Source organism: Aquila chrysaetos, chromosome 11 (genome assembly GCF_900496995.4).
Source record: "Aquila chrysaetos chrysaetos chromosome 11, bAquChr1.4, whole genome shotgun sequence".
Lineage (NCBI taxonomy): Eukaryota > Metazoa > Chordata > Aves > Accipitriformes > Accipitridae > Aquila > Aquila chrysaetos.
In genome coordinates this window covers 6,381,585-6,404,899 of record NC_044014.1, presented here as the reverse complement: position 1 = coordinate 6,404,899, position 23,315 = coordinate 6,381,585, and the positions used below count along the sequence as shown (strand labels likewise).

Genomic DNA, 23,315 nt, shown 5'->3' with positions numbered 1-23,315 from the left:
AGTGGAACTGAGAAACATGGAGATCTTGGCAGTGAGTAAAGAGTAAAACATACCTTGCAGAGAAAGATGTCTTTCTAGTCTGATACAGTTGTATGATTAGGGCTGAGTTTACAAGACAGTCTTTTGTAGCTTATATTAATGCTAAGGCTGCTTTGATGAGTGCATGAGTGCTGACCCCTTCTCTTCAAAGTAATTCCAGAATCTGAGCCCTTTTAGGCTTGTCTTTACTGTGTTCTCCGAGAGAGGGGATTTGTTCAAGGTTTCTGTCAACAGAAATGGCAAAGCAGGCTATGGAACAGGTTCACTTTTAGGACTTCTCATAAATGGCATCATTAACTGAACAAATCAGAACTTAGTTCTCATTTTTTGGTAGCAATGAGATGTACCCTGAGACCACTTTAGATATTTCAGGTGTAATGAGATATCTTGAAAGGTACATGAAAATAAGTCAGAAAAAACCAAAAAAGGTTCACAAGAATTCACTGTGACAGTCCTGCAAAAACAACCTGATGACTAATACTCTAGTTACTTGCTTTTCAGATAATATAGGTCTATTTTTGTTCTAACATGTCTCTGTCTCCAGTATCTCCTCCTTGTTTCCCAAGTCCCTGCATACATTTGTATTTGTGATGTGCTTTTCATGTTGCCTCTGCTGAACTGTCTTTCTTTGTGAAAAGAAATTAATAAAGCTAAGCCAAAGGGAAGGTGATTGACTGTCCCACTTGGAAAAAAAATAAAAATATTTTGCCTGTGATAATAAGCTCCAAACGTTCTCTGGGAATTGTACTTCTATAAAATCCTCTTTGAATTGAATTTCAACATTAAAATTTATGCAGCCATTTGGTATCATACTTTTTCCTTCAGGAAAGATAAATATTTCAGTTGTTGAACAGTGTGAAACTGAAAACATTCACCAGTAGCCTTAGCTAAAATTGCAGTAGGCTGCTGTGCAATTCCAGTGATGAATAATATGTGTTTGCATTTGGAAAATATACAGTAATCACTGCAAGTATAAAGCATTACAGACAAAGAGATGTATCATTTTCTCTGATTGTTACATAGGTCGTTTGAATGGTTGTTTTGCAGTTTCATAATTTGTTGCCACTTAAATAAGTTGAGGATTTTTTCTTCAGCTCAAAAACTGCTTAGCATAAGAAGACATGTATTGTGTGCTTAGCAAAGCATCCATTAAAACTTGAGAAGCTAAAGATCCTCATGGGGTAGTTTAATTTCCAGAAAACACCCACAAAAGCAATTACATTTTTAATGAATAATTTATTTGGGGTGCTTTAGATCAGATTCTTGTTCACAGTTTCTCACTTTATGCATTTCAACTTGGTAATCAGTTTGGTCCATACAGATAGGTTTTTAAACTCACCTAGATCCCCTGTCTGGAGAGAATCAGAATCAGATGTCAGGATGGGCTCTGCAGTGTCTCCAGATGCTATCATCCTCCTTATTTCTTCTGTGAAAGTTTTTTGTTTTGTTTTTTTTTTTAAAGAAAATGATAGAAACAAACTGAAAGATTGAGTGTAATGTAGTTTTATGTATTCCAGTAATGGTAATGCCCAAGAGGAAGCTGTTTTTTGACATGCTTCAAGTACCGCTGTGGTATAGTTTTAAAATGCATCTTCCGATAGCAGTTCCAGATACCCCAGCTACACAAAACAAGGTGAAAGGCTTTGTCTTAAGTTGGTAATTCCTAAACCACTAGGATGTAAAGGATATAAAGGTCAAAACAACACTTTCTTGTCTTCACACAGAAGTCTACAGATATCCAGTTAGTTCTAAAAACCTATTCAACTGGGGAGGGGGTTGACTCTTCCATTTTTTTACCCTCTACTGGTTGCTCTTTCATCAGGTCTGCAAGGCTTGGACCTGGTACTTTACAGAGTGCCATTTTTCCCTTCAAGGTTTTCTGTTGTGGCAAGCTTCTGCACCCTTTGATCCAACTGCAGGATGAAGGCTTAGTACATGAACTCCTTGGGCAGAAGGCATGCCAGGTTTTCATTTTTTTCTATGAAGTATTTTGCTTGTGTCATTGCTGTAAGAGTAAATAAACACACCCAGATACTTCCTTTCACTTCTACTTCAATAGGTGCTTTTAAGAGTGTTTGTATCAATTCTGCATGTACCTGTTCTGATTATTGTGAAGCAGGAGCAGCACTTTTTGTAGCAAGGCTGTTGGAGAGCCTGTCGTGGTTTAACCCCAGCCACCAACTAAGCACCATGCAGCTGCTCGCTCATTCCCTCCCCAGCAGTGGGGTGGGGGAGAGAATCGGGTGAAAAAAAAAAAAAAAGTAAAACTTGTGGGTTGAGATAAAGACAGTTTAATAGGACAGCAAAGGAAAGGAAAATAATAATAATAGAATATACAAAACAAGTGATGCACAATAAAATTGCTCACTACCCACTGACCGGTGCCCAGCAAATCCCTGAGCTGCACTGTCCCCTGGCCAACTTCCCCAATTTATTTAGTGGGCGTGATGTCATATGGTATGGCAAACACCTTTGTCTCATTTGGGTCAGCTGTCCTGGCTGTGTCCCCTCCCAGCTTCTTGTGCCCCCCAGCCTCCTCGCTGGCAGGGCAGTATGAAAAGCTGAAAAGTCCTTGACTTACTATTAACACTGCTTAGCAACAACTAGAACAGTGTTATCAATGTTATTCTCATCCTAAATCCAAAACACAGCACTATAGCAGCTACTAGGAAGAAAATTAACTTTATTCCAGCTGAAACCAGGACAGAGCCATACTAATTTTTTGCCTACATAGCATTGTTTATATTTCTCTTTCTGTTGTGTTTTACCGAATTGGATCCTCAGATGAAGATGGCCCATGATGATGGTGGTTTACAATTTGATCATGGTTTTGTCAGTAAGAACTTCACCAGGTGGTTGGTGTTACAAGTCCTCTTGGCTCAGAGATGATTCTCCTCCTCTATCTTTAGATTATTTGTCTGAAAATTATGCTTTATCCAAACTTACATTCTGGTGCTAACTGGATCATACTTAGTGGTGTGATATATAGGAGGTCAGACAAAAAGAGCAGCTGGTCCCTTCTGGCTGCCAACTCTGTGAACTTTTGAATAGCCCTTATTCAGCAAGTAAAACAGGCAGTGTTAATCTGCAGAGAAGAACCCCAGTACACTTTATGAACTGGACCAACTTAGAGTGGTGACTTCAAGTTGATCGATCCCATGTGGAACAGGTATTTAAAAGTTTCATTCTGAGAGTGGGAACAGGGAATTCATTTTGATGAGCAGGGACAACGTGCTTGCTCTTTACCGCCCTGTTGGTTTGGATCGTATGATAGAACTTGCAGTACAGTCTCTGAATGGTTTATAGCCATGTTGCAAACAAAATCAGTTAGACACCTTTGACTGGCAGGTCTACATAACCAGTAGGTCTACATTATGAAAAAGCGAAACAGCTAGAGCAGGTATAAAAAGGAATGGAAATTGATTTAATTTTTCACAAACTAATGTTTATTCATGACTGAGAGACTATCTAGGTACCGTTAGTATTATCTGGAGAGTGCATATGCATTATTAATGATTCTTTGTAGACAATAGTTTGAAATAAAACCATATAAATAGAGCAAAACCATAATACATGTGAATTCCAGTGATTCCTTTAAAGAAGCTCAATACATGAATAACATGCACTATGAATCTTAACTCTCTTCAGAATCTCTTCTGAAAGGTCCAAAGATTTGTAAATCCAGGATCTTTACTGATGTTTAAATAGTCCCGTTGGCCCTAAACCAATTATCTGATGCTATCAGCAGATCAGGAAATGCAGTTAAACAATAAGGGGACAAATCAAATATTGCTTAATGTGTTTTCCTCTCATTTCAAGTCTTTTATCCCCTTTAAGTTAGCTTATAGTAACTATGCCTGTAAGACTTAAATTTTCCCTTTTCATTCCAAAATTCCCTTCATCTCTGTTAATTTCTTAAGAAACCATAGCTGCCTTATTTAAAGAGAACAGTTCAATAACAACTTTCAGAAGGCAGAGGGAGAGAAGTGAGGCAGCACAAGCCTGAGCTAGGGTACAGACCCTGGGTCTCCAGGAGCCAGGTTTCATTTGTGACTGAGCAAATCCCTGCCGCTCTCTGCACTTCACCTTGCGTCCTTTGCCTTTGTATCTTCAGTTGCTAATCTTTGTGGGACAGTGTCCTCTCTGTGTGTTTACGTAGCACTTAGAATAATGGTAATCTTGTCTCAGCTGAGACCTTTCAAAGCTGCTACAATGCAAATATTCCATTTTCTGTCTTTCAATATGTTCATAAAACCTACCGCATTCTATCAAGCCCCGAGAGAACATGTGGCTTGTCTCAGGAGAGGTTTTCCCGTGTTCAGCAACTTTTAGCATCAGGACTTCAATTTGAGTTAGCTACACCAATTGTTAAAAATATCTCATTTCTTTGTACTGTGTGTTCGATTCATTCCTTTCTTCTCTTCCAACACTTAAAACCAATTAAATATTTGTGTCTGGAGTTTGCATCAACATCTGTCTTGAGTTAACATTGTTTTAAACTAAATCAGACTGATTTTCTTATTTTCATTTGTGTCAATGTCTCTAAAGAGAGCTGGTTAGTATTTTATGTTGCTCTTGCCTTCTTTATATAAACAGATTATTAATTTCTTATGATCTGGGAAGAAACCAACTTAGCAGAAGTATTTGTGTAGATGAGGAGCATTGCTTTGCTGATTCTTTGGAATCTGTCGTCTTACGGAGAATGATAATTTTTATTGTAACATTAGGCAGTATGTCATATGTTAGGGCATGTGATGCGTGTATGTGTGTGTTTGCATTTTTGTTGTGATACAGTGAGGTGTTGACTCTAGCTGGTGCAGAAAAAAATGCTCAGATATATTCTACTGATTGACCAATTCTTCAGTGTAAATATCACCTACAGGCCCAGGATTCTTGAAGAGTGAATTGTTTTTCTCAATGTTATTGATTGACAACATCTTCAAAATATAGCCGTCAAGCAAAGTTGCCTACATGGAATGCACAGCAATTGAGTTGTCTTAGAATATGTAATTATTTTTATAATAGGTACTCCTACATCCCAGAGCGTTTCGCTATTAATTTCATGTTCTTTGCTGCTGACTCTGCACACACTGGGACTATTGGGTCAAGCAGCTCTTTCTGGGTGTGCACGCTCCAGGGTAAGGGAAGTCAATCTTACAATATTGCAATTCAAAGCTGCTCTGCAGAATATTAGTTTCATAGCCACAAGCTAGAGCATCATTATATTACTCCTCCATCTTACGTTAGGTGTAAGTTCCCCTGGAGGAGTGTTTGTGAGTCTCTTTTCTTCCTGACCTTTAGTTTAGAGGAACACATCAACCATCTAAGGTAAAATCTGCCTTTGTGTGTAGTGGAAGTATAGATCCTGCTGAACTTCCATGTTCATTCATGAGCACCTCCTTCTGGAAATGTGGCAGATCCTGTAAAGAACTAATTCTGTGGTTTGATGACTAATCAGCATTCTGTCTTGCCCCGCCACAGCCAGTCTAAAGAAGTGATTTATTTGTGTGTCTGAAGATGAAATGCAAATCTTCAGTAATTGCATTCAAACAGCTGTGTAGTATAAACTTATGAAACCACTCCATTGTACTGTCAGATAAAATTGACCATCCCATAGATTTATCAGCAGAACACAAAGTAATTATCACATCTAGCGTTTGGGAATATGAGGAGAAGGGCATTTGAAAAGCCCTAGCAGGAGAATAGAAAAAAGATGCATGTCTGACCCAGCACTGATGGTGATTTTACCATTAAATTGACTGATAGCAGAATCAGAACAGAATTACGTATTGTGAATGTGACTTATTAACTCTTATAGAGGTGCTTAGATATCACAAAGACAAAAAGTATAAAGGTAGTCAAGAAAAAGGATTTCAAATGCTTGGATAAATATTTATAATTTTTCTGTCTGTGGTTTATGTGCTCATGTTCTATTTTGATCTCTGCAGTCAGGAGCAAAATTGAGTATGACATTTGTGGAGAAAACAGAAGATGTGTTTCACAGAGCTACCTGTTCAGCCCAGCACTAATTTTCCTACAACAACAACAAAAATGTTCAAATGTTTTTTAAAAAAAAAATTAAAACGCATATTAAAAAAAAAATAAAAATCCAGCCAGTATTTCTCTGGAAGGTGAACAGCTGCAAGAGGGAAGAAGTTCAGTAGAGAAACTTGGTGCCTGAGTTCTGTCATCACTGCCAGTTGTGCATGTTGTATAGAAACAGGTTAATGGAACCTAAAAATCTCATTTAAATGTAATTCAATTGCAGTACAAACTGACTGAATCCTTTTCTGCTTTAAACCTTAACTTTTTAGAATAGGTCTAAAATCAGGAAGCGCGTGCTGAAGTTTAAGCATGAAAGAGCTTTTGTGACTCAAGTTAAAAATTTGCCTCAATGTTTAATTTAATGTGCAAATAAAGTCAGGGGTTCTTTCCACAGCTGATGTCTCCCCCAGAGGAAAAAGGTAAATTGCTAAAGGGAAAAAAACTTCAGTTGCTGTTGGAAAGATGAATGTCTAGAGGTACCACAGTATTTGCAGACATGTCAGATTATGTGAAAGCTGAGTATCTATGAGGAGGTCAATTTGCTTTGCAATGTTCACTTGCCTGATTGCTTGCATTGCTACATAGGTGAGACCACTGCTGTGGAGAACATACGTACATCATGGATCTTGTGGGAGACTACCTTTTCCCATTCAACCCCAAAGACCTGTGGTTTTTTAAAGTTTGTAAGATCAAGATTGCTTTATTAAAAAAAACCAAAACAAACACAAGAAAACTCTCTACCTAGGCAATTTGCTACATCCCTTTAAAATACTAAGTTATAACAGCATCATTTATGTGGTTACATAGGAATCACCCTTCAAATTATGAAACTCCCTCAATTTTTTGCAGATGGTTCTTCTCAACTTACTTTAGCTCCTGTCATCACTCTAGAAAGAAAGTCCATGACTTCTCTGCAGTAGAAGGATCCTGCTGTCAGATCTTAAAGGATCTTAAGGGATGGTATTATACAGTGTTAATGACAAAATACTGTAATTATGTTTTTCTTTATCAGTTGCATTTTCAGGCCTTGGCTTTACCACCTTCTACTTAGCTGGAAAGTTACACTGCTTCACAGAAAATGGCCGGGGGAAGAGCTGGCGGCTTTGTGCAGCAATTCTCCCACTCTACTGTGCCATGATGATTGCCCTGTCACGTATGTGTGATTACAAACATCACTGGCAAGGTGAGCTATGGAGATACCTTTTTTCTACTTTTTTTATTAACCTTGTTTTTCTTTGATTTTTTTTTTTTTTCGTTAAATCACATGAGTTAAAACACGATAGTATGCTATAGATTTTCCTTGCTCCTGGATTGATGCTGAGGGTTTCAATGTCTGAAAATACTGCAGGGGTCCTTTATCATTCTGTGTTTTTATATACACAATGTACATCATCATGTTTATCTACATCAGTGGGTTTTTTACATCATCGTTTTTTCCAAATGTACATCACTGACATAGCTGTCTTGGATGGATCCAGCTGTAGGCTGGATCTGGCCCATCAGAGTAGCTCTGTTGTGAGGCCTAGTCCTTGCCTACTGCTTTTCCAGGTACCTGCTAGGTACCTGTTGGGTACATGAGTGATTGCTAATATGTGGTTGCATGTGCATTAGACTAGACTGAAGCATCTGCACGTAGCTAGTCATTGCAAAGATTCACTCAGTCACTTGTCTACGTTCTGGTCATTTGATGCACATGATGTAATACACTGTTTTTCATTCAAATCAAAGTATATTGGGCATGAGGTGGGTTCATGGCTCCTCCCTGAGAAGTATAGAAACATTGCATACCAAACTACATAGCATAAGTTGTAACAGATTCTGCAAAGTTTGATGTTTTCTGTTCTCTTAATTTTCTTGGCCAAGGTTGTAATTGCTCCCAAGCTGTCAATTCCACACTTTCCAAAGTCAGGTCCTACTTAAGGAAAAGAAATATTTTATCTTCTTGTTACATCCTATTAAAAATGATTTTCCATAGTTTTGGGCTGCAAATATTTTGAGGTTGATTTTGTTATACTGACTAGACATTAGTGTGATGGATTCAGTATGGTACCATACATGTGGTACCAATGAATATTCATTAAACTGTAACTGCGAATAAATGCTGAATGTATTCAATATGGATAAGTAGGTCATTGAAGCAGCATGTGGTGTCTTTCTTGATCGTAAAGTGCATCCACAAAGCTAAAGAAACATGCCACACAATCTTGAATCTTACCTTTGTGAAGAAATGACAGTTATTGACAGAATGGGAGATGGCTCTTAAGACTCTAACAGCAGCATTTGTATAAATGTCTGCTCTTGATGAACATGCATCCTTAAAAGGCTACATATAGTGAACAACAGGCGGTATTCTTAAATGAAGTGTCAACAGTCTGAAGGATGCTTAATCCTAATCTCTTTTTCTCTTACTTCTTACTGGTTCTAGTGGAAACTTTGGATCTTCGTATTATGTGAGCATTCTCATGTAAATGAGGCATTGTTATATTACAATGTAACTACAGCAGATAGCTTTCAGGAGGTTTCTTAGTGAGGTTGAATTAACTAGCACTGACCTTCATAGCTTCAGGGCTATGCCAGAGCATCCTCTCTTCCCTCAGAGTAGGCACTTCGGGAGCGCAACACCAGTCAGACCAACTGCATCTGTCACAGGAAGACTGTTGTCTCAGAGTCCTTTAAAATTCAGGTGTGGGACATAACTGATATAGAAGGCTATGCTATTTATTAATTATACGCTTATATTACTAAGTTACAATTCTATTCATTCTATTAAATTAGAATTACATCATGCCTTACCCTCCCACACTGTGTCTTTCAGACACAGACCTGGTGGAGAGTCTGGTAGGTTGCCCACATGGCTTCCCTCCAGTGCCTGCAGGTCAACTTACTACTGTCTGTCAGCGTCTACACTTTCACTGTTAGAAAATCCTACCATCTATTATTCCTTTTACCGTTTCTTGACCCTCTTTTTTGCCGCCTTTGTACCTGTCTGTCTTCACTCATGTCTCCTGCTAAGTAAACCATCCTTGGTGTTTCTGATACTGTTATGTAGGTCATCTTGGCTTTATGTGGTATTGCTGGTACAGTACTGCTGGCCTTGCAAATTATACTCCCCTCAGGGTCCTGAGTGCTCCTTTCAATTATTTTGTTCATGCTAGTTATATACTGTTTACCTGTTTTCTAAGACTGGTAGGCTGACCCTGGCTGAACGCCTGGTGCCCACCAAAGCCGCTCTATCACTCCCCTCCTTGGCTGGACAGGGGAGAGAAAATATAATGAAAGGCTTGTGGGTCGAGATAAGGACAGGGAGAGATCACTCACCAATTACTGTCATGGGCAAAACAGACCGAACTTGGGAAAATTAATTTAATTTTCTTACCATCAAATCAGAGTAGGATAATGAGAAATAAAATCAAATCTTAAAACACCTTCCCCCCACCCCTCCCTTCTTCCCAGGCTCAACTCACTCCTGGTTTTCTCTACCTCCTCCCCGCCAGTGGTGCAGGGGGACGGGGAATGGGAGTTGGGGTCAGTTCATCACACGTTGTTTCTGCCGCTCCTTCCTCCTCAGGGGGAGGACTCCTCACTCTTCCCCTGCTCCAGCGTGGGGTCCCTCCCACGGGAGACAGTCCTCCACCAACTTCTCCAACGTGGGTCATTCCCACAGGCTGCGGTTCTTCACAAACTGCTCCAGCGTGGGTCCCTTCCATGGGCTGCAGTCCTTCAAGCACAGCCTGCTCCAGCGTGGGTCCCCCGTGGGGTCACAAGTCCTGCCAGCAAACCTGCTCCAGCGTGGGCTCCTCTCTCCACGGGGCCGCAGGTCCTGCCAGGAGCCTGCTCCAGCGCAGGCTTCCCATGGGGTCCCAGCCTCCTTCGGGCATCCCCCTGCTCCGGCGTGGGGTCCTCCCCGGGCTGCAGGTGGAGATCTGCTCCCCCGTGGACCTCCCTGGGCTGCAGGGGGACAGCCTGCCTCACCGTGGTCTTCCCCACGGGCTGCAGGGGAATCTCTGCTCCGGCGCCTGGAGCATCTCCTGCCCTCCTTCTGCACTGACCTGGGGGTCTGCAGGGCTGGGGCTCTCACATCTTCTCACTCCTCTCTCCGGCTGCCGTTTCTGCGCCCGCTGCGACTTTATTTCCCTTCTTAAATCTGTTCTCCCAGAGGCGCTACCACTATCGCTGATGGGCTCAGCCTTGGCCAGCGGCGGGTCCGTCTTGGAGCCGGCTGGTGTTGGCTCTGTCGGACATGGGGGAAGCTTCTGGCAGTTTCTCACAGAAGCCACCCCTGTAGCCCCCCCGCTACCAAAACCTTTCTACACAAACCCAGTACAAAGACATATCATTCTGTTGGTTCTTCTGCATAGTTTCAATTAAGTACAGCATATCTCTGTCCCACTGAGCACTTTCTTATCTCATACAGCAGTCAGCATACCAGAGCAAGACTCATCCATGCTTTTTCTTCCTCTGTTTTTTGTGTTCATGCAGCATCCTGTTCTCCCATAGCTGCTTAATCACCAACCGTTAGCCTTGACACGTTCTTTAGGAGTCTCCTGGTTTCCTGCAGACACCTTGTCTTGTTACAGGGCTCATTACTCTTCTTTGCTCACTGATACCCAGAGTCAGAGAGAACCTCCAGCACAAAGCTGCTGAACGTGAGACGCGTGCCTTGCGAGGCTGGCAGGCAGGACAGACAGCATTTACGAATCTCATGCTCAATGTGTGACACTTGGCTGGTTTGAACTCTGTGTTAGAGAGAGAGAAAAGAGTGTGAATGAATGTGAATGGGAATACACAGGTTTACTCCCAAGTTTTGAATGCACATTTACAGTGTGTACTATCTCTTGCCAAGAGTAAGAATTATTTATGTACTGAAACATGTGCTATGAGGCAGATTATTATGCTGTATTTTTTATATGATAGAAGGAAACTACACCCAAGGGGTTGTGACTGTGTCCATTACAGCTGCTCATATTTGTGTCTTTGAAGTTTAAGGAGGTGGAGCTGAAAACTCAGCTCTTCCCAAGCTAAGAACAGTGCTGGCAGACATTATCCTGCAGGTGACATAAGCTTTTACCTGAAAGAACTTCATTCTCAAGGGAGAGACTAATTCACTCTGTAATGTACAGCGCAGAAGCTCAGGCCTCGTCTTTTATGCTCAGCAGAGTCAACTAATTGTGTTAAATTACTTATGGTAGCTTTGTGATAGAGTCTTAACTATGCTGTGGGGAATGAATAAAGACCATCAATACAATGTCCAAGACTTAGCATACTGTAGGTGAAAGACGGAATAGAGTATCCTTACATTGAAAAGCCATTGAGTGGGCTCAGAACGTTAATATTATGAGTACTTCATGAGCTCCCTTCAGTTTGGCTGGAGAATGTAGTATTCAAGATCTTAGTGTTGGTATTGGTTAATATTAGGATATTTCATTATGAACCCTGAATGTATTGACTGCTTTTAGTCCCTAGATCTCTGTATAGGCTTCTAACTCTGAAAAGGTTAATTTACACATGAAATAAGTGGAAATTTTGTCTGAAGAAAAGTAAAGATAAATACTGAGACTGAAAGAATATTCTTTTTCCTTTATGGGCAAAGAAAAAAAAGGAAAAAAAAGGAAGCTGTGGCTACCATGAGCTTAAACAAAACACAGAAATGTTGTCTTCAAAAACAGGAGTCAAAATAGCTGCCTGTGTGTTTGCTCATTACCCCCAGTCAGGGTCAGTAAGCTAGAAATCTTTGGCATAAATCATGTAGTGAATTTGTATTACCATGGTGCCCAAACTGAGGCCCAGAGGTGGATAATTTGTGTGTAAATGTTTTGAAAGAAATTATCTAGGCAAATTGTCAGCAAGTCTGGAAATACCAGGGAACTTATAGAGGGCTGGCAGAAATCTGGTGTTTCTCCATAATTAAAAACAGTAATCATAGGCTTGACCCCACTGTTAAGCAAAATTAAAAAGTGTCTGGAACAGTATTCAATCAACCACAGTTAAAGGAGGGTAATCTGAGAATTGTAACCGACACAGGTTTATAGAAAATGAATCTTGTCACAATAACTACATGTTTTACAAGTTGATTGATGCTGTAATAGTATACTATGGTGAAAATTCTTGCCCTTGGTACCTTTTGTACCATGACTGTTTGATAGGGACAGTCCGAACGGTACAAAATCAGTCAGCTTCCAGTATGGGTAGGATAAGATTCTGTCTGCTTGCAAATACTGTGTACACACAATCACCTTTAAAATCTACTTAAGTCTCTATTACATTTGTTTGTGATAGATTTCTTATGTCCTTTTGCATGTAGGAAGAGAACATAGGATTAGAAGAGATCTCCTAGGTCATTCAGTCTAGTCCTCTTCCTCAACAGACAACTGTGACTTATAATCACGTTTCTTAAATTTATCCATCTCAATATTAAATTTTTTAGGTTTTCTTGCCCTAGCTGTTCCTGTTAAAAGGCTCTTCAGAATCCCACTCCTCCGATGAGTACAGGCCATTTATTACCCACTGAAAATTGAAGCACATGCCCTTTGTTCTAATGTCTAGACTGACAAACTAGGGCCTTTAATCTGTATTCAAGTATTTCAGACAAAAATAATTTCTATTGATTTACCCTTCTTTGTCATTAAACTCAATGATTCACCATTTTTATTACACTGTGGTTTCTTTGTAACTGAAAGTAAAATACAGAAACACAGGTATACACAAATGGTATGGTTCTTAGTAAGTCTTGTTAAAATAAAACATGGTGTCGAGTCATATTCTACCCAATAGCTTTTGCCTCACTTCCATTATTGTTTGTGTTCAAATCTGAGGCTTTCAAAGTCAGTGTGTATTTTTGGTGAAATTTTGCTCTGGTTGCTTGAAAATGAAACACAAGATCAGGCAAGTATATTAGTAAGAGGCAGGGAGAACCTGACAACAGAACAAATCCTCTTACCCTTCAGGTGCTTTGCAGTTCCCACAGAAAACTTAAAATTGCCTTATTTTATCTTATTTTATTTCTGTAGGAGTATGGGATAGTGAAGAGCATCAAAGAAAGATATTCAAAAGATGTTAAATCATTTAACAGGCATGCTTAGTCTTTGACCTTTCAGGTGCTTTTAGGAAGAATTCACCCAGCTTGAAATTGTTCTTGACAGCTGTCTTTCTCAGGGGCCTTACAGGAGCTGCAAGTGAAAAGAATTGTTCAAGCTACAGTGGCCCACTTCCTGAAGGAAGATAATTTGCCATCTTATATCCTACCTGCTCCCTGTCTGCATTGAAGAATGCCTTCCAGAATACAAAACAGTCAAGAGTAGACCTGGCACTTAGCTGCTGTCTTTCCTGGGGGTACTTGGGCAGAGACAAGGAGCAGCACACTGTAGTCAGTGCAGTAGTTTGAGGCGTACCTGTCAGCGGGAGAGCTCTGGATGCTGTGAGCAGCAAAGTTCAGCTGTGTTGTTCATAAATAGAAAACCTGGTGATGGTCATTATAAAATCATGGTAAACTGGAAGAAGTGGCCTACCCACAGATGTTGTTGGTCAACAGTGAGCTGGAACATCATGAATATTTATTTAATGCCCCATGGAGGCTGTTCTATTCCCCTTGTTCATCTCCTGAAACAAAGCCAACCATCTACATTTTGGGTGTTCAAAATGTTGGAGAAGTGCCCAGCAAAATACTGATTTTGTGTGTCCTACATGATTGTGGTATTCGACTCCAAATTCTTTATGAAAATTTGAAGTTCACATTTTCTGGGTTAAACACTTCCAGGTCAACCAAATGTCTTTTATTTACAGTTGTCACTACTAGCTGACCTTTCCACGGTAACATGCTTCTGGTTTTGTTGTTTTTCTTATCTAGATGCTTTCGTTGGAGGGATCATTGGCCTCATTTTTGCTTATATTTGCTACAGACAACACTACCCTCCTTTGGGTAATACAGCTTGTCATAAATCTTACGTCAGCCTGCTAGATCAGAACTCTGTGAAGAAAGAAGAGAGACCTACAGCAGATAATGCTACTGGCCTGCCTCTAGAGGGAATAACTGAAGGTCCTGTATGACTTTAAGAAATGTGCAGAATGAACTTTTAGCCTTCTCACATTTCCTCCAAACTGGTCTTTTAACATGGTGTTTCTTACTGTACATGTGTTTTCTTCTGTTTCTTTCCTTTTTATAAAGAGCAAGTAAGTTTTTTTTTTTTAATGCCATAATATCATCTTACTTTTAAAGTTAAATTTTCCATTCATATTCACTTGCTGACTTATCTGTTTTCATTCTACTGCAAACAGATAGACTACTTGAGGGAAGGGGAAAGAACATTAGTAAAAACAATCCCATGTGAAAAATGGTTAAGAGAGTAATTTTACGAAGATGTGGTTGAGGATATAGTAGATCTGGAAACAGATTTTCTGAAGTACTGAGTATCTCCTAGAAAGTTCTGGTCGTCTTCAGCACTCATTGATTTTGATGGGTGGTGAGTACACACAGCACTTTTCATCAGATGTTCAGCATCTGTTGTGGCCAACCATTTCTTTATATAATTTGATAAGTTAGGGCATCATCCTTATGTTTATCTTGTTGCCTTCTAACATTAAAAAAATCTCCACATGCTGGTAGAACTTTGTATTAATTGTCAAGTTTTGACAAGGTCATTCTGAGCTACTAATGATCAAGCAGCCAAAAGTTATGAATGACTAAGTGTTTGTAAGAGCCAAGCCTTGTGCATTAGTAGTTCCACAGGACGATTCTGACATTCAAGAAATTCCACACTGTTAAAATTATCAGCTTACAATAACATATATATTCATAGGATGGATTAGAAACTTGGTATTACATCATCAGCATTTTTTCGAGAGCTCTTGCAGTAACTACCATCAAAACAAAATGAAAGAAAAGAACACCCATGATATTCAACAAGCTGAAGTCTTTAAAAGAAATTTTAAAAAATCCTAAAACTGTGATAAAGAAACACAATGTCTTCTGTGAATCTCGGTGTGCCATGTTCATTCTTGTGTAGTGACTCACTGCAGCATTGGTGATCTAAAGAAATGCAAAGATTTTCATTTGTGACTTTGGGTGCACAACCATGAATGCTTGTGGTGGTCTCCAGCCCTGTAACATATCCAGAGGAATTCTGGAGACAGTTCTCCACGAGACCCATTCCACATTTTCAGCTCATCATGTTCTTGAGCATGGTGTTTGCGAAGGTTGGCTTGGTACCTGAATTGAAACTCACCTGAATCAAACCACTGTTGGTATGGAGAAGATTACTAAGTGTATGACTTTAGTTAATTTATTATTGGTAGGATCCTGTTTTGTTATGTATGCACTATGCAGTATATGTCACATTCCTGTGAAATGATGTACCTTTGGATGGCAGAATGTCAGATTCCAGAATTTTTTTTCTTAGCTATCCTGTGAAAATGCAGGCAAATGTTCCAGACCACATCTTGGCAGTTGAACATTTCTTAGCCGGAGCTGCTGGTTAAAGCGATCAAGATAGCGTTGATCAACGACCATTATTACGGTGCTTTAGACTGGAGGAGACTGCTGCCATAATTATAATTTATGTGTTCCTGTTGGAATATGTATTGGCCTTGTAGGCATTTTGTGATTCAAACAGCTCAATGTCTTTATGTAAGGCTTGTCATTTACTTTTCTCAAAGGTAAGCTTTGTAGATTTTTTGAGAAGAGCTACTTCCTGATTGGCAATACTTGCATTTTTATAGAAAGCAAGTAAATTAGAATCCCTTTAAAAATAAATGTAATAATTGTGTACAAGAGGATGCAACCTTACTATGTATAAACTTATATGATATTTGGAAATAACTATAAATAGGAAATTACATTAAGGAACAGAATGTAATAGGCATGAACCCAGGAGAGTTCTGTAGAAATTAGGCCTGATCTACTTGTAGAACCGATACCAGTTTGACTGCATCAGTTAGAGGTAGGATTTTTTACTGAAAGTTACAGTATTCTGAGCTCTAGAATAGAGACAGTTACCCAAACATAACTGTGGTTTTGCTGGTGTATGTATGCTAGTTCACAAAACTAGCATCAGCAAGGCAAAATTATTCTGGCATTGCATTTGTACTGGATTTGACAGAACACTCCTCTACTGTAATTGAGGTCTTATTCTAGAAATCCACATGGTTTAGTGGAGGTTTAATCTTTCTATAAAGTTTTTAAACCATCCTACAGAATTCTGTAACAGGGATATCATTTTCTATTACTTCATATGGGAGGATTAATGAAAGCCCTAGAGTAAGGGTATAATGTCTTTACATTGTATAGGGCTTAGCCATTAGCTTTTTCTTTCAGCAGGAACCCTAGTCTTCCAGGTTATATGCAAATGTTAAAAAAAAAATCTTAAATCAAAATTAGCAGTTTAATACTGATGCATAGCATTTTGCATGTTTTTATATAGATCTGGCTTATTCTCAAAAATGAGTGGGGCCTCCTAACTGTGCTGTACACATTCCCAGTATTTTAATGGCTTTTGATACAAACAAGCTATCTTCTTTGGGACGGGGAAAGCTTGTACAGCCCTCAAATGAGTAGTGGCTGTTAAAAGATTGGAATATGAAGTATAATGCAGCATAAATACTTACACTGCGAGAGTACTTGGTGAACTTTGCAAAGCAGTAAAGAATAACATTTTAATGGGAATAATTAAATTGAAAGTCATAAAATAGACAATGTAAAAGCTTTGATTAAAATGTAATTAAAATTATGAAAGACTTAATGAATTGAAAATTGTGGAGGGATCTGTAGGCGCTGTAATTACCAGTGCAAAGTCAGTGTAGGGAAGGCATTTATGTGGATCAATGTATCTTAATCTCATGCTTTCTCAATGTGAAGGAAATGTAATGTTGTAACGCACCAATAAAACAACACATGAATGTGGGTTTGTACATCTGTGTTTTCTCATTTTTTTGACAAGAATAAAAGGTACCAAGTTAGTTTCATTAATAAACCACGTGGAGTATTTCAAAAAACAAGCCCTAATGTGACTGCATTATTGATAAACAACAGCAGTTCCAAAAGTCATTGCTGATACCACTAAAATGGAACAGCCTTCCTCCTTTAACCAAAATATGCTATCCAACTTTCATCCAGGAAAATGTACAGTATAAGTCTGCAAGGTTGAAATTTTGAAATATTTAACCAGCTAAACTGCAACAGGTCCCCTTCATCTGTCAAGTTCCATATGTCAAATAATACTAGGAGTGCCATATTTAATAACAAATGTGGTTAGACTAGAAAAGGATAACAAAATCTAATCGAACACAGCAGAAATATCCTGAAACCAAGAGAAGCATGAGATTGCGAACCAGTCAGCAAAATGTCCCCATAGTGAATGCATATTTCAGGCAATGTGTTAGTGTTATCAATTAATATGTACAATATGATTGAAATAACCAGGGAGCTGCTTAAGTCCTGTGTACAGCCCCCATCAGTTAATATTTAAAATAGGTAAAAAATAACTAGACATGATTTAGGATTTAAGAACTAACTACTAGACGATGGGGCTTTATGTTTATGTCAGAAAAGGTAATGGATTGCGGTCTGGTCAATAAACCTTGAAGAACCGCTTGGAACTGCCAAGATTAGGGAAGAAGTAGGTAAAAGGTAATTCCTACAGAGGGAGATGGCGACCACCGACTCACTGACCACCTACTCAAATGATACTACCTACTCAAAAGAAGACAACGAAGGAAGAAGACAGAGCCTGCGCACTAATTTACATGAGGGGTGAAGAAGAAAGAACCAATCATTAAGGAATACAACAATGAATATATATTAGTTAAGTGTATAAATGTGAGGATTTTTGAGACAAGAGTGTGCTGTCTTGAGACAGGCACCCATTCATGCTCATCAATGAAATTAATCTGAAAATACCTCGACTCTGTGTGTTATGGGCTTGCACTCCAGGTAAATGAACCCCGTTTGGGGGACAATATTAGGAATAGAGCCGGAGCATTTATGCCCATTCATTCTCAGATTTTGTTGTGTGCAATTTAGTCTGATTTGGTCTTCTATTCTTTCCCCGTGCTTACAGCAAGTTCTTTCTATTTAATGTGAAAAGAGAACCTCATTTTCCCTCTTTCTTTCCATGGCAAAAAATACCGTGCTATGGATTGGGGGGGGGGAAAGCAGCCTTATTTTTGTTTTATGGTACTAAAATTCCATTGACTTTAGTGGAACTGCTCTGGATCACTGAGCACATCACGTCTAATAGGTGGAATAAAGCCTTCACACAGTTTTTGGTCACACTTACATTTTTAGTAGTATATTAGCAAAACACTGCAACTAGTTTGTCTGCAATTTTGTTTTCTTGTGATAACATGTCTCTCTCCTGAGTGAGAAAACTGCTGGGTTGCTCTGATCTAACAGAAGGGGAAAAGTCTTGAACACAGCAGCATCAGGATGATAGGAGTGAAAAGGATAGACACCTGTTTCTGTTGCTTTTGATGTTCAGAATGTGTTCGGAGTTGCCACAAGCAATAGGTAACAATGATTATAAAATTTCTGTATTACCTGCTCACCAGTGTTACTGCTTACAGTAGTGCTGTGCCAGCTGGGACAAATATAGTACAGGTCCTGTATTGAGGAGTTACGCTATGTTTATATTAATTCACGGAAAGAAAACAGAAATTCTGCTCTTCATTACACCAGCGTAAACACTGCTGTATTGCATGGAGTTACTTCACAATAAAACTGTTCTTACCGAAGCAAAATTTGAGATTTTTGGTCTTCTGTAGGCTGGATCTTGCTTCCAGTAAGCTCTCAAAGGTGAAAAGGACAGCCTATAGTTCCTTTCCAGACATAGGTGTTATACTGCAGTAGTCATACTGTTGTGCGTGTAGACACAATGTAAAGATCAGTTAGAAATAGTTCCAAATTAGTTAATTATTTAATTGACTCTGTTTTAAATACAAAACTAAAGCACCTACTGTGGGTTTATTCCCACAGTTTAAAGTGTGTCTTAAAATTGGTAAGCAGGATCATATTGTTGAACAGTTAGGATTAACACCCCCAGGTATAAGCTGTAGGTTTATTTTCCATATTACTCTTTCCCATCTTTACAAGGTATATAATCTCCGACTGTCTTACAGTACACTCCATACTCATCTGGTAAGCAGAATTTCTACATTGCTCTCCTAAGAAGCTAAAACTAAATTAGAAGTTTCCAGTAGGATACACCCAGTTTCATGCAGTTTATTATATAGAGAACTCCTGTTCTACATGTGTGCAAATCATTCCCTGCTCAGGAACGTGCTCTGAACAGAGAGAAAACATTATCATTTTGCCATTAAGTTAAAACTTGCTCAACAAGTATGAAACTAAAATGACAAGACTGGGCGGATAATTCCTGATAACACTGAATTGAACTGGGATTCCTTTTACAGAGGCTTGGCACTTTGGCAGAGTGCTACAGGATTTTTGCTTAAACTTGCAGAGATAGCCAAGAAATCAGCATTCAGACCATTCAGGCCAGATTTGGATCTTGTTTGAACCCAGATAACTATACTAAAAACATCTGAGCTGCAACAGATGTATGCAGAAGTTACAGAAGTAAAGATCTGCCCATTATTATTTTGCTGCCAGTTTCTGAGAAAACTTTCCAAAGGGAGAACCAAGAGGCATTTGGGGGTAGCCCACATTGTGCAATCTGGGTAGCAAGGTGTGAATGGGGCATGAAATAGAAAATCCTCGCTCAGTGCTTTGACTTGATAAAAACAACACAGCGATGCATTCGACCAGTTCATGAGTATTGCAGAATGTCAAGCATGAAACGCAATTCAACCAGCTCCGTAAACCTTAAACCTTTGGACTGAGTTTCTCTGTTAGTTTGCCAAAAAAGCTCTTAATTTCACTGGCAGCTTTACAGCTGTCATCCGTTATTCTGTTGACCTACTAGAATTTAACACTTGCTATAAAGACTCAATTCACATCGTCTGAAACAAGTTTATTTCCAGGAGTAGATGGGGCTGGGCACAAGGAGGCTCGGTTTTTTATTCCAGTGTTTATATATGGTTGGCTTTTATTTGGCCTCTTGTTCCCACGTATAGCTGTGCTTTTAATTACCCCCGCCATGTCCTCTGAGCTCCCCTCTGAGGGTCCTTCTTTTCATCTCCAGAGCAGCTACTCTGCTGATGAAGGGAAGGGGAAGACAAGTGTTTGCCGACATCTACACGTACCTTCTCCTGGATGGTGTCTGTCTCCCTCCTCTCCCTCTTCCATCCTCTCTACATTAATTAGAGGATTTTAAAGTGGTCTTCTCTGTTGTTTTGCTGTATTTTCTCTCTTTCCTGTTTGAAAACTGCCTTTTTCTGAAGTCACAGCTTTAGTCAGCTTGATATAGACAGCAGACACCCCTCCTTTGGGGCACTGATTTAATTCACAGGCTGGAATGGCTTGACCTAACATTTGCAATTCTGTTACTGCCACGCTCAGGGAAAGCAGCCAGCAGTTACTTTGGGATCAGCTGTTTGGGTTAACTTTCACTCTTTGATGTAAATGAAATAAATAGGCTGACGCTAAGGGATCTGCACATATAGATCGACGCCAGCGAGAGCTCGCAGGATCACGAACACTGCAACTTGAGTCTGCCCTGCACTTCCCTGGCCCTCCCGGGTTAAGCAATGCAGTGCTGTTCTCCAGGCACCCAGCACGCAGAATGGAAATACCTGCCCAAAATCTCTTCCAGACCTGCTCTGTGAGTGGGAAAACAAAGTCTCTGTTCCTCACCAGCCCCTGCTGCGGCAGCCCTAAGCAAGCCTGTATGAGGAAACACTATGTTTAGATCCGCGCATTGGAAAATCTCAGGAATGGAAAAATCTGGAACATCTGCGCTTCATATGAATACCAAATGGAGGAATTGAGACCTCTGAGTAGCAATAGTCATACTGGGGCTAAACATAAATTAATAAGGGAAAACCACTGAAATAAAATAGCTTGGAATATTAAGAATTAAATACATATGTATAATAACCTGTCCCAGCTTAATCCTGTATACAGACACTTACCCCAGAGTGGGAGCTGTTGTATTTGGGCTTAACAGAAGCATTAATATCTATAAACTTTCAAGTCTAATTAGTGCACTTATAAACAACATTTGCCCACAACACAGAATACATCTCTTAAGGGACTAGATATCATTACTGAATCAAAACAAGCTCCAACAGGAGGACTAAGGTTGCCATTGTCTGGGACACAAAACTTCTCACTCTTAAGCCACAGGGCACTTCTAAGAAGTGGCTTTTACAATTCTTAGTATTGCAGGGATAAAGGTAATAAGTAAAGAGAAGTGTCCAAATACACTCTCAAGTTCAAGGGAATTCTTATACTGATCCACGGCTGGAGCAGAAGCAGATTTCTCTTCTTCACATTTTTTACATTGTAGGTTGAGCAAACGCACATTTGATCTGCAAGGTGCTGAGTGACGTGAGTGCACTTCTATGAGTGTGGTTTGGAGACAACGATTCAGAAAAATTCTCGCTTCCTCCGTGATGCCTTCAGAAGGCAGCCTACCAACGCAGTTACACTCACAGCAGGCTGACGTTTCACTTTTAAGAGTCTCTGAGATACAAAACCTTCTCAGTCTAGCCTATCATCAGACATCCTCAGCCTGGCACAGGTATCGGTTTATCATCCAAGATGGCATGAATCCTGATGTGGCTGCTTCAAGAAGAGACAGAGCATACCTAATAAAGCTGCTCTTCTTCAGACTACTGTCTAATGAAACTACGTTGTTAGCACTATTCAGTGAAATACAAAAGTTTCATAGAAGAATTGGTTCCGATTCCCCTTGTTCCACATTTCTAGCACTGTGACATTACTGCCATTCAAAGCCTGTTTCTATCCTCCAGATTTGTGATGTGTGGACACTGCAGCGGAATGGAAACAATCTGCGAAATAAAGGTGACAGTAACCTTCCGTCATGGGAAGCATTTAGGTGAGAACCACAGCTAAGGCCAATTTTGCCACTATTCTAGATAGCGACACTCTCTCAAAGTGACTTTCTGACACTAGTCAGAAGATTAAAAGTCAAGAGATGCTAATTAAGATACATGCCCATTACATAATTGCTGGAAGAGGTCTAAGCAAGGGAATGTTTGATTTGTTAGTCCCAACAACCTTGCCCATTGCCTCTTGCTGGACACACAGAGTAGGTGACTCACTGAAGGCTCCCAGAAGTCATATTATTGTCAAAAATCTCCTTAAGCTTTGTATTCAATTCCTTGTATCAGGGTCATTAGGAGAAAGGAGTCCCCACTTTACTGAGGGCGATGTTTACAAATCATTTATTGTTACTCAACAGACTGTTGAATAACTATCTCCTTTACCAGACAGGCTGAATATATAATTTTATTGTATTAGTCTGTATTCCGTGCACATAATTTCTTATCAGCATTACAGACCATTTGTGTATACAAAACTGCATTTCATCTTCATTTCCAGTCCAATGGATTTGAAGCCACAATAAAAGATTCAGATGCGAGTTCCTATTGAAACCAATATAACACTGTAAAAATGGAAGGGGGAAAGAACATTACGGCAATGTCAAAATGTCACTCTAATCTAAGAGGTGTAAGCTTGTCTGTGGAGTGAATGTGCCGGAATTCATATCTGCAGCATTGTCCAACAAAGATAAAGCAACTTAAAACATCCTCCGTATCAGCGAGTGTGAAAAAGACTGGAACTGGCCTCTTCAAACAAATCATTTCATGAAACAAGGCTAGAAATCATGTTTCTGAGGCTTGTTTGGAAAACAGGAATTCATTTCACAAGCGCGTGATGGGTTAGAAAATAGTTTTAATTCCATATATTCAAAAAACTTAGAATTTTAGGAATATTTTAATGAAAAAAAGCTTAACGATCTCTCCATACAGCTCAGTGTCTAAACCCTTCTGCCAGCATGTGGAGAGAATGATTTCCACCTTGGTCTTTTGAGTTTTCCAACCCACTCATGTCAAGCAAATGCCCATAGTAACAGGGTTAGTCTCAAGTGGATCATTTCTTCCTTCCTAATTTGTTCCTTTTCTAATTCTATCCTGGGCTGAGAAACCTCCCGCAAAATGTCAGTGCAACTCTTCAGTTTCTGTGAATTGTCCTGATGGGAAATATAGTTTCATTTTAATGTTTGGCCAGTTTATTTTTAACATCAGCTAGAGTCCCCTCTTTTTTAATACTAAAAGAAAACTCCTGTGCTACTAACCCCAAAGAGACGAGCACAGCT

General features: G+C 39.6%; 1 protein-coding gene across 3 annotated transcripts in view; it reads left to right on the top strand.

Moving 5' to 3' along the window:
* Nucleotides 1–16,983, top strand: part of PLPP4 (phospholipid phosphatase 4) — a 66,990-nt gene extending 50,007 nt beyond the window's left edge. For all 3 annotated transcript variants that reach the window (XM_030031084.1, XM_030031083.1, XM_030031085.1), the window contains 2 exons: nt 7,097–7,267; nt 13,928–16,983. In XM_030031084.1, coding sequence (XP_029886944.1) covers nt 7,097–7,267; nt 13,928–14,127 — 371 coding nt within the window. In that variant the 3' untranslated portion in view covers nt 14,128–16,983. The remainder of the gene's footprint in view (nt 1–7,096; nt 7,268–13,927) is intronic.
* The last annotated feature ends 6,332 nt before the right edge of the window (nt 16,984–23,315 follow it).